The sequence below is a fragment of the Gossypium arboreum genome, chromosome 5 (assembly GCF_025698485.1).
Source record: "Gossypium arboreum isolate Shixiya-1 chromosome 5, ASM2569848v2, whole genome shotgun sequence".
NCBI lineage: Eukaryota > Viridiplantae > Streptophyta > Magnoliopsida > Malvales > Malvaceae > Gossypium > Gossypium arboreum.
The window spans coordinates 34,151,990-34,163,866 of record NC_069074.1 but is presented as its reverse complement, the minus strand read 5'-3'; the positions used below and the strand labels follow the sequence as shown (position 1 = coordinate 34,163,866).

General features: G+C 35.0%; 1 protein-coding gene across 2 annotated transcripts; it reads right to left on the bottom strand.

Moving 5' to 3' along the window:
- Window positions 1-1,142: 1,142 nt before the first annotated feature.
- On the bottom strand, window positions 1,143-11,518 carry LOC108473713 (uncharacterized). Of its 2 annotated transcripts, XR_001869792.2 has the most exons (15): window positions 10,688-11,518; window positions 9,289-9,375; window positions 8,944-9,047; window positions 8,726-8,776; window positions 8,451-8,622; window positions 8,037-8,357; window positions 7,286-7,489; window positions 6,592-7,071; window positions 6,251-6,460; window positions 5,551-5,739; window positions 4,751-4,920; window positions 3,022-3,174; window positions 2,836-2,917; window positions 1,852-2,581; window positions 1,143-1,551 (listed from the first exon to the last, which is right to left on the bottom strand). XR_001869792.2 is itself a non-coding variant. In XM_017775431.2 (14 exons), the coding sequence occupies exons 1-14, from the start codon at window positions 11,210-11,212 to the stop codon at window positions 2,192-2,194; spliced, it is 3,138 nt and encodes a 1,045-aa protein (XP_017630920.1). In that variant the 5' UTR covers window positions 11,213-11,518; the 3' UTR covers window positions 1,143-2,191. The 2 variants fall into 2 exon arrangements, 1 of the variants encoding a protein (XP_017630920.1); XM_017775431.2 differs by having other exon boundaries at window positions 1,143-2,581.
- Window positions 11,519-11,877: the final 359 nt, after the last annotated feature.

Here is an 11,877-nt window from a genome sequence, read left to right as displayed (position 1 = left end):
TATTTTATATTTTTATAATTAAATTTTGATTTAAAAATATTATTATTAAAATTAAATTTGTACTAAACTGAACCAAATCAAAGCATAAAAATGTTTATTCAAATTCTACCCAAATCAAGCTGAAGGGACAACCATACTCTTAGACAGGTCTGTCCTTCCCTAATAAATTAATTGAAAAAAAGATGGTAAAGATATTAACCATTTAAATTAGTTATACCTACGCTCAGATTTCTTTTCTTTTCTTGGATATATTTGTATAAAGCAAGTCATCGAAATAATAATAGGCCGGTCGCAAAGAAGAATTCAGATGTTCCTTGGACAAGTTTAATACGGGCCAGGTTTGGACCCACCTATAAACTCCAATCACTATTCATAACATATTCTTTTTTTTTTTTGGTCGAACTATTCATAACATATTAAAAATTATTTTGTATCAATATATTTATTATTAGTTTAACTTTTTTATACATATAGTTTAACTTATTATTTAGATTAAGCTACACTATTGTTTCTTCTTTATTCTTTTGTCCTCCAAATGCTCCCTTTAGTTTCTATATCTATATATATATATATATATATATATATATATATATTGAACATTGAAAACACATCTAAAAAATTCATTCCTAAAAATACTTTTTTTTCTTTTTTGCCAACCACCTAAAAATATCCAATAAACGTTAAATTTGTAGGAGGAAAGAATAAGAGAAAAATTTATAACAAGCATAGAGTAAAAATCAAATAATCCTAAAAACATTCATCAAACAGTAAATTATATAATAGGAACAATAATAAAGTAAAAATCAGAGGACATCAATGACTTAAATCAAACTAGCTCAAATATATATGTGCATATATATAAATCAAATATAGAAATAAAAATCACAAAATGTAAGCCCATGAATAGAGTGTTTAACTGAAATATATTGCATTTCTTTTATTTATATTTGAAACCTATAAACAGCAAACAACATAATGAAATGGCATTAAAATGAAACTGTTTAAATTTATTTTTAAAATCTTTTAAGTATACATCTTGCCGAAATATTATTTCTCATTAAGTAATACGTACGTTTATATCTTTTGCATTAATTTACATCAGAATATGGAAATTTACTCTCTTATATTACCAATATTAGAGATGATTCAAAGCTTCTTCTTTTTTTTATTTTTCTGCTCTTAATTATTGATATAATGGGGGGATTCAGATATAAGCAAAGAAATCGGCCCAAATCAAATCATTGAGAACCTGATTTCAAAATAATATATATATATATATATATATCTCAAACTCCTAATTGTAAATTCAATAAAAATTCTTATACTCGGAACTCAAATATTTACGTGCGAGCTATAAGATTTTTCAATACTAGTTAAAATTATATTAAAAACCAAAGTCCGGCTAGATCTGCAAACCACCTCGACCAAGGCATTAAGCCGTTTAAACTCAGCTTTCCTCGAGCTTCAACTCAGCTCAACAAAACTAATTCAAATATTTTTCATACCGAACCCCGTAGCTAGTAAGAACCACTGTCTCCTTTACACCCTAACCTACATGGCGCCAATTTCAGAACATCAATTCAGGATGGAAAATTATTTCTTCAAATATCCGATTATAAAATTTGCTTTATCAAAACTATCATCAATGAAATAAAATAATAATAATAATAATAATAAAGCAAAGACTCGGCAGAAACTAAACTATATAACTCTGATCAACATTGCCTATGAAATATCCAAATTTTTTTTGTGAAAACAAGATTAAAAAAGGAAAAAAAAAAAAAAGAAAGAAGAAAAAGAAAAGAGATGCATCATTAAATTGAATGTTCTTGTATGGTGGAAAAGAATTACCATAATCGTCACCCTCTTAACCAAAATCCCGGAACCGGTATGCTCTGTCTCCTGAGATATCCCCGTAAATCAGCTTGAGTCGCTAGCGAACCACAAAAACACTAGGAAGCTATTTTTGTCTCCCCTCAGATTCTTGGAAGCAATTTACTTGATAAAAAAGAATTGGAAGAATAGAATGTCTTGAAAGCTGTTAGATTTTAACTCGCCTTCTCTTGTCTGCAGTCGTTTTTCCGGCTTCCCCGGGTTGAGAAAAGTAAAAGGGGTTCAGCATTCGTGTTAGGAGTTCACTGTCTCTAGGTTAGACTTAGAATACGGTCATCTGATTTAGCTTCTAAGTATCCTATAATCCAAGTGGTCTCTGCCTATACCCATTCCTCATCCTTTCCAATAATTTCTCTTTAGTTTTCCTCTTTTTGTCCATCTTCAACCGGTATCTCTCTTCTCTCTCCCTCTCATAAATTCCTTGCCAATGCACTTCCCCGGTCAATGGCCACAACCACACCTTCCTCGGATGGTCAGCATCGTCTGCAGCCTCAGCTAGATCTTCATCCATGGACTTCAATAATGTGAAGTTAAAGTATCTAGCCCACATAAATTCTTTCCGTTGTTCAACTGGATGTTGCTCTTCAAGCAAACCAGAGTGTGGCTCAACGTAGACCATCCTCCGCCCACTATGGTAAGCCCAAACATTGACCAAGAGTTCCAGTACCCGACAGTAACATTGTTTTTTCTGCCAAATAAACCGAGAAGAGCAGCGTTAGATTAGACTCTCAATGGAATTTTGGAACCTACAAATGTTATAGCCACAAGGATTTAAATTGCTGCTGTGGATGGATTTTTGGCAGTCATGTTTAATGTAGTTGCAGGCATAATGAATTATTGACCATGAATATCAATGGCAGACACAGCTGAAACAGTAAAATAATGGCCATAATGTCGTGTTACAATGCTATTTAAATCCCTTGTATGAACAAAAGAGCTTACCTCAAGATATGTGGAACCCAACAAACACATATTAGCCTCACTAGAATTGGACTGCAAGGCATCGAGAGAATCAACAAACATCCTGCAGTTGAATCATATAGATTTCCAGTCATCACTGACAGTACTGTGCTCTAGAAGGATTTTGAGAGATAAGATTCAATAAAATTAGAAAACTCGGTAAATTACCGTGAAAACATAACAAACTCCAAAAAGGACTTGGTTGGCATCACCCAGCTGTGCAAGGAAGACCAGTGACCTTCATCTTGGGGCATGGGAGGAAGAGCTTCCATATCCACTGGCAAGTTATACATCTTGCGGAAGGCATTTTCAAAAGCAGTTCTGCAGGCATTTAAAGCATCAAAGCCACTCATATACTTTTCATATAGTAACAAGAGTCATCTACTACGCACACAAATCTATTGCAAGTTAAATCACAAAGCAGTTGTTTGTCGAGTTAACTAAGTCACTGACCAATGTAGATCCAGCCTCCTCAAATGTACAGGAAATCCATCTAGGATTTCTACTGACTTGAGCTATCCCATTCTAATATCTAACTTCTAAAGTGTGGTTCTCCTAAGTTCAAATCAATTGACATCAGAGCTATCCATCATATCCCTCAAATGCAATCATGCAACCCACATGGTGATGCTGAAATAGTAGTGTTCGCCTGGGGTTAGAATAAGCAGCACAAAGCCATAGCCCAAACAGGCACCTAGTTACTAGGTATGAGACTTCAATCCCACATAAAAAGTACAGGATTTTCTTGTGAGATTTATTTGGAACCAGGCTCTCCCATCCTAATAATTAAGTTTCTGAGGTGTGGTTCTCCTAAGGTTCATATCAATGTTCACCTTCAAGCCTATTAAACCTGACTGCCAAGTTCAAAAACAACAAATGTTGAGCTTTGAATAGAACAGGCATGAAGCGAATCCCGGCCAATGACCTTTGAGCATCTTCTCACCCATTGAACCTGATCTTGGCCCAACAAACAGAAAACAGTGCAGTCAAGGCGTGCACCTAGCTGTGCCTGCCTTGTGCCTTAGCATTATTCAACAAAATCACCTCAGTCCCTTCCAGGGAAGGTCCTTTCCATTAGGTAGACTAGGCATGTGCCTAGGCACACTTTTATGTACACCTGATTGAATTTCCCTTAAATTTCTTTTATTTTTCACAATTCTCCTTTGACATATCTTTACTAGTAAGAAAGGGATCATGTCAAACTATATACTTCTCAATACTTGAGCATTCAGCAACAAACATTGCATATTGATCAATTAAAAAATTGCATGTTCCGTAGAAAAACTAGACCATACTTTAGAGTTTACCATATATCTTAAGCTTTATATGGTATAGATATACACACACAAACTTGCAAAATCTCATACATACAAATACTGTACTTTACTTCACTCGGGCAAGCACATTTTTTGCGCCTTGCACCAGAGGCAATATGAGGGTTCTAGCGTTGTGGCCTTGACAACACTGACAGGAAAAAAATGGAAATGTTGAACTTTAGTCAGGCCAGACCTAACAGCTGATAAAAGATGCCAAGGATCAGGCCCAAATCACAGCTAATGATTGCCTCTTCACAACCCCATCTATCTTGATGATGCTTTCCTTGGTTTCATATTTATAAGAGAAAAAAAAAAGGTACCATGATGGCTTCAGGAAAAAACATTGACAAATTTGATTCGAACATCATTTTAATAGGAAAAAGAAACCTGGGAGAAAGCAACTTGTTGTAGAAGAGAGAATCTCTATATAGACAACATCAAAAGATAGCAAGCACAAAGACCCTCACTCGACTTGTAGAAAATTGAGGTGCAAGTCTTGGCATCAGCAAGGTGTAACAGATAAATCTGTCACCAAGTATGTTTAATAATTATGTAGTCAACCAATATTAGGTAAAACCAACCTGCAGTGTCCAGCATTTAATATGTCACACATCGACCAAAATGTGAGTGAATCACTGCTTCCTTCACCTCCACCATCAGCGTCAAGGTGTGCCCAAAAGTACATTGCATCTCCTTTACTTCTTTGTATTGTTTCTTCTAGAACTTTTTCAGCTTTTGTGGACAATGAAACCTATTTCAAGAAAAGACTGGGCAGTCAATAGTATACTCTAAAAATTGATACTTGTAGCCTTGAAGCAAGAGATAGCAAAAATGGATCTCTTTAGTTTCAGGAACTTTTTCAATTTTTTTGCTTTAAACAGTATATCAGCATTTTAAAGGTAAAAGACGGTAAACAGATAGGAAGATGATAGCATGAGAGTGAACAACCATTTGTATATTTATTTTGAGCGTAGTGGAGAGAAAAGCAAGTGAAGTTTAAGCCATCTGCAACTTGGGATGGTATGTTAAATATTGAGGGGTATAAGATGGAAATAATCAATCAGAGTACCATCCTCTAAAATCCTCCATGCTTGAAGGTATTAAATAATGAGATCAATGGGGATAAGTTCACCTTCAAACCATCCCCAAATAACCGCAATAGCCCACATTACCTCTTCCCAAAGGAGAGGCACACACACACACCTTTAAAAAGGACAGTTACCATTACTACAGTCTATTGAAACTCCCCCCCCCCAACCCCAAAAAAAAAACCAAAAAGAAAAAAGAAACAATAAGAAAACAGAAAACAAGAATTGGTTCATGAAACCCCAGCCAATATTCAACATATGAACACCATGTTAAATATCAATATAAGGAATACCTTCCTACCAGCAGCTTGCCATGATTGAAAACCAATCCAAGGTCTCTTGTGAATGCTATCCACCCTATTTGCAATAGAGAACATTCCTCCAACTTCACATAATAAATCCCTATAGTAAGTGCTATTCAAAAGCGGAAGTCGGCCAACTGCATCCACATCATCTGATGTCAACCTCCTTGCTCTTCTAGACTGGCATATAAAATGAACAGTTACAAAAAATAGAAAGTACTTATTTCACATACATCATTTTTCAGTAGACACACAAAGTAAAAGAAAAGCTCCTATAAAATGGGAGAGGAGACTAACATGAAGTACAAACTACAGGAAATCAGTCATGAATAGAGAAGTAGACTACATTAAGAAAGCAAAAAGGAAAGAGGTGAGATAATGTTGACGGTCGGAACTATTATCTATACATAAGGTTTTCTCTAGTAGCAAAATTGCATGTCAGACTCTTGACAATCATATGCATCCCACCCTTTTCAAGAAGACTAAAGTTGCCCAATAATAACAAAAGAAAACTAGAAGCATTTTCATCAAGAACCATATGAATATATTGTTCATACAATAATTTCTGCAGTGTGAGTTAAAACATAAATTTTCCTCGTCACAAATAACAAAACACTTACAAGAAGTTGATGAAGTATAAGAAAGATTGATAAAAAGATGAAATATTAAGTATGGATTAGGAGAAACTCACAAGACTTAGCCCACGGTACAACGATCCATGGTGCAAGAATGGCCAGGCCCCAGCTCCACTATAGATCTCATATATGCATACAGGTTGACCTGTCCTTTCTAGCTCTCCCTCATCTCTTTCGTTGGCCTCAAACCTCAGCTTCTCAGATTTCCGAGCATTTCGATATATCTCATCCCATACACCAAGATGTCTCTCCGTTCTTTCATTAATCTATAGATTTAAGGGGAAAAAGTAGCATGTTCACATCACAGTTAATTTTGAGAATGTTCGGTAATTTTATGGGAAAAAGGTGAGTGCGGAGGGATCAAAACAAGGTACTCTAATAGTGAAGTTCTTTATACCTCCTCCATTTCAAGTCTTTCATAATCTTCAAAGTTCTCTATTTCTGTCACAAGGTCCAGGTCTTGTCCAGTAAGGGCATCCTGATCCTGAAGCTCAGTCCTATTCTTAGACGTATCAATAATGTGTTTGGTCAATTCCTCCTCAACGGTATAAACAACACTAGAATCTACAGAAGTATCAAAATTACTGTGTTCTATTTCCTTCCTGAAAAGGTTCCACTCCCAGGATGCCTGCTGAAGTTCAGAAACAGGACCTGGCAGCAAAACATCTGATGGGAAATAGAGTAAATTCACCAGAAGGCTTGCATAACCAGTTATGCATTCAGATGCTAAAATATTCTTAGCAAGCAGTCTTCCAGAAGAAGCAACTGTTTCAGCAAATTTAGATAGTCTGCCATTCGAAATCAGAAGCGAGAAAGCCCTCAATAAAGCATCAGGATCATGTTTTGGGAAAAAAACACAATGTGCTCCATCAACCACCTGCGATATAAGAGCAACTTTAAATGTAATACAAATAGAAAGTCCCTTCCCTTTCTCTCTCTATCTCTCCATCAACCACCTTGGATATAAGAGCAACTTAAAATCTAATACGAATAGAAAGTCCCTTCCCTTCCCTTTTCTTTCTCTCTCTATCTCTCCCTCTCTCTCTCTCTCAGACACACATAGGAGGGAAAAAAAAATTAAATGGACCTACATATTTTTTGATGATAGGAAAATCAGGTGTGATGACAGGGATTCCAAAGGTCATGGCTCGGATAATTAAAGGAGGAAAACCCTGTTCTTCTTGGGAAGAACCATATAGAACAATGTCAGCCATTAATATAACTCCATTGGTATCACCATCCAAGCCATAATGCCTAACAGAGCCTTGGGGAAGTCCTAACTTTGATGCAACTTGCTGCACAAAAGCACAAGGTATGACATAACTCTCGAAAATAATACTAAGGCAGCAAACTAACCTCAATGCACTGTGCTGAATACATCATATATGGTAGAATAGAGGACAAAAGGAAAATTACATGACAGCGTCTTATGCTATTCTCTCCAGGTTTAGCGGTCTTATTAATATTTCTGAGCCTCTATCCTTCCTTCTAGCAATACATAACTAATTGAAAAAGAAAAAGTTCAGGCCATACTACAATTTATAACTGTGTAACTCAAAAAAGAAGCATCTGAAGTACGAGAGACAAAGTACAACTGAATGACTTAGATATCCAAACTAAATGGCAAAATCAGGTATCCTCATTTAATCCATGCAACAAGAGCAAGCATATTTCTTTCTTGTCATTTTAATGTATTTATTACCCTTTTCACATTAATCACACAAGTTTAGGCCATAAAGACTTCATTCAATTCAAAATGGGGGCATCAACAAGCACAAGGGAAATGTATAAGGAACTTATAAATATACATTATATATGATGCACCTATCAACAGCTGGCTACCTGTAAAGCATCATTATACCCATCAGTGGAGTTACCACTCAAGAAAATAAATTTAAATGACCCTCCCGCATCATTTCTCCAGGTGTATCTCTGGAGGAGAGGTCCGATAGTTTGTAGCGCAACAGCATAATCCCACGATAACTCATCATAGATGAAAGAACTTCCAACAACTAGAACCACCATGTCATCCATGCTAAACCCATTGTCTTTCCTTAACTGTTGCTTTTCATGGGTCTTACTGTAACTTTCTGCACCCCACACATCCACAGGTGATCCAGGAATTACATGGAAGTTTCCAGTGTCTAGCATGCTATATAACATCTGATAGGGAAGGAATAGAATGAAAAACACATAAGATGTCTACTAGAATGGCATCTAAAAATTCTGTAGAAGTATAGACAGTGTCTGATTTACCGGTAGGGTAAAATCCGGGAACAGAATAACATTGGCCCTGGTAAAAGCAGTTTTCCAATTCAAAACAAGATGCTGCAACCCTTTCTCCTCATAGACAGGAAGACGTTTTGCCAGAGTATCTTCTTGAACTATCCATATAAGTGGTACTGTATCAAAAGGCTCCTGCATAAGGCTGCATGCATATATAACTCACGCATCTCAAATGAGGTGTTTGTACTGTTCAAAAAGTATCTTTACACGTGAGATATAATCAGTAAGCTAGATATGAAAGATACCTTGAGATGGCTTCTTTTGCTCCAAGAGAATCAGCAATAACACCTTCAAACCTGAAGAAAATGCAATAAAACATATATAACCAATGCAAATATATAACAAACAAAAACATTAATCACCATAGACTGCAAATATAGATAAAAAACAATTATAAACATAAATGAAGAGAGAGAGAGAGAGAGAGAGAGAGAACTCATAGTACAGGAATTAGGTATCATACATTGACCAATCAATATGACCAAATTGCTCCGGACCAAAAAATGAAAACTGAGAACTTAGGTTCTCCCACATTCCACGTGCTTCGCCACTGTCTAGTGCATAAATCTGTCAAATTGACATTGTAAGGATCCATAACATTTTCTGAACTAATCAGTAGAAAAATGCAAAACTTTCATGCCAATGCTGTTATAATGCAGAAACATGTCTACCTAATATTAACACTTCCTCCATACAATGGAAGTTATAGAAGATGCTTGTATCACAGAATCAGATGTATGAGCATATCCAAAAAAACAGGAGCACTAATATTTAAAAAATACATATATATATAAATATATATGTTCACCTTAAATACATAACCAAGCCTTTGAAGACTCTTTACTACAGTCACCAGCATCAATGATTGTGAGTTTTTCTTCATGTTCCCCAAAATCTGTCAATTACCAAGATGCACAATGTAAATGCAAAACTCAAACCACTTAAAATAGAGAAATACATGAAGAAATGTGCATTTTAGACGAGATGAGGGCTGAATGATGCTAATTGGTTTAAAACCAATGTTGTCAAGGACGTAAGGCACACTCTTGATACTAGAACTCTTATATTGCCTCGGGCACCAGCAGAAAAAAAAAGGCTCACAAGAGTGAAATAAGGTGCAAGATGTATATGTGTGTGTAATAAGCTTAAGATATATAATTATGATAATAGACTCCAAAACTGTGGCCTGGTTTATCTAGGAAACATGCAATTTTTTTGTTCGCCAATTTGCATGCTGTTTAATATTTAAATATAGGTAGAGGATTTGATACTATCCTCTTACTGGTAAAGGTACATCTAATGGAGAAGCTGAAAATAATATAAATTAATGAAAACTTCAATCAAGTGAATGTTAGTGTGCCCGTTACCTTGCCCAAAAGTGCTTCTAGGCACATTAGAAGTATGCTTGATAAAATGCGCATTGCCCAAAGTTTTTCTTTCTTCTAAATTCTTATTAGTCTATAACCATTAACTCCCTCTTTTCCCAAAAAAGCATCAAAACCTATTGAATATTCAACTTTCAACATTGTACAAACCATTTATTAGTGCCAACTTCATATTAAAAACCTCATTTTCTAAAATTCTTTACTTATTTTTCAAAGTTTAAACATCGTGTCAATATAAAGGACACAAACTATACTTAATGAACCTCAATGGAAACATTACAAAACAATTTTTTGCTTAACGGAGTAACACATTAACCAAAAACAAAGAGAAAAAGAAAGCTATAAAGATGTCTTTGAGTTAGCCTTTCAAGATAACCAAATACTAAAGACATTCATTTTCACGAAATAAAAAATATCCCAGCAATCCATAACGAAGTAACCTAATTTATTCATAAACCATAGAGCTAAAGGAAACACCAAAAAACTGCTAAGTAAATATGCAATTCCATAACATACAAAATTCAATTCAGCTGAGCCACTACATACAATTTAGAAATCTAAAAAAAAAAAAAAAAACGAACATAAAAACTTCAATATTAACTAATCCAAAATCACAAACTACCAACAAAGAAATGAATAAATACAAACATCTGAATAACGAACTGAATTAATGAATAATAAACAAACATCTGAATTATGAACTTTAAGTGCATCAACATTCTAATGAAATATAAACTTCTGAATTACTAATTCCTAATTTAAGATAAGAAATCAATTAATTAGTCCAATTGTTAAAAGGAAAATGAATGAAGTGCGACTTACAAGGGCAAGTCTTGGGCCACGAAGTCCGATCCTGTCAGATGATCTCATCGGATCAAGTCCACCGCCTTCAGCGACCAGCCTCGAGATCCCAGCCGGCATAAACTTCAAGGAGCTCCCGAACCTCAAACCTTCTCTAATAGACCTCCTCCAACTCCTCTCTCCTCCTTGCCTAAACAACATCGCCGTAATCGAACTCTGCATCACCATTGACGCCACAGAAAAGGCGAACACAGAGAAAAATATCAAAAAATAAAACAAATAAATGCCTCGAAAAGGGAAGTGCAATAATCCTTTCCGGTTGAACCGGGCACGGTTTCGGACTAAAGGCCGTTCGAGGAGAGAATATTGTTTGATTCGGTCCCGGCTATGGCCAGGATTCCTTTTGAAAGGAAACCGATCGCGGATCGAGTAGAATCCTTGATCATTGTTATTGTTGTTGGTGTCGCTGTTGTTGTTAATGGCGTTGTTTTTTCCATTTTGGTTGCCATCGCCGTCTAGTCCCGGAGGAGACGAGCTTCGGCCCATAGGAAGTGGTTCCTTCTTTTCTTTTCTTTCCTTTTTCTTTTTAGTTATTTTCTCGAGAAAGTGACGGAAATTTTCAGAGAGTTTTGTGACAGTTGGCTTTGAAAGAGAAATCAAGAGTGAAGAAGTCGAGTTGTTAATGATATTAAAAGGGATATATGGATTTCTTTTTTCAGGGAGAAAACGGTGGTAAAACTTCACGCGCCGTTAATAAAACGCGTCAATTTATTTGCTTTCTATTAGGCTGGCTACGCCTGGACTTGGCCCAAAATTTCTTCTGCCGAGAGCCACTCTCATTTTTCTAATTTTCATAATATATCTATCCTTTTGTTCCTTTAGTATTTTACTGTATTGGTGTGAAGCTATAAAATATTTTTTATATCTAAATTAAGTTATAATTTTATGAGATTATTTTTATCTTTTATCATATAATAAATCAATAAAATTTTAATTATAATGATATTTGAATCTATACTAATTTTAAGTGGTGCGGTAATCAAATATCAATACAATTATAAAATTATTAAAATATTTTTCTTATACAAATTAAATTATATTTTATATCCACATATTCTTTCTTTTATATTTAATTATTTATTATTTATGGTGTGATATTTTGAATTAAAATCTCATTTTTATGTGAATTTTTAATAAATATTTATTATATA

What these genes read in the sequence shown, in the direction of transcription:
- LOC108473713 (XM_017775431.2), bottom strand. Translation starts at nt 11,212, where the DNA reads ATGGGCCGAAGCTCGTCTCCTCCGGGACTAGACGGCGATGGCAACCAA. An exon ending in AAAGACTTGAAATGGAGGAG is followed by an intron (nt 6,461 to 6,591) that starts GTATAAAGAACT and finishes TTAAATCTATAG; the next exon opens with ATTAATGAAAGAACGGAGAG. An exon ending in GAGTTTGTTATGTTTTCACG is followed by an intron (nt 2,918 to 3,021) that starts GTAATTTACCGA and finishes ATTCAACTGCAG; the next exon opens with GATGTTTGTTGATTCTCTCG.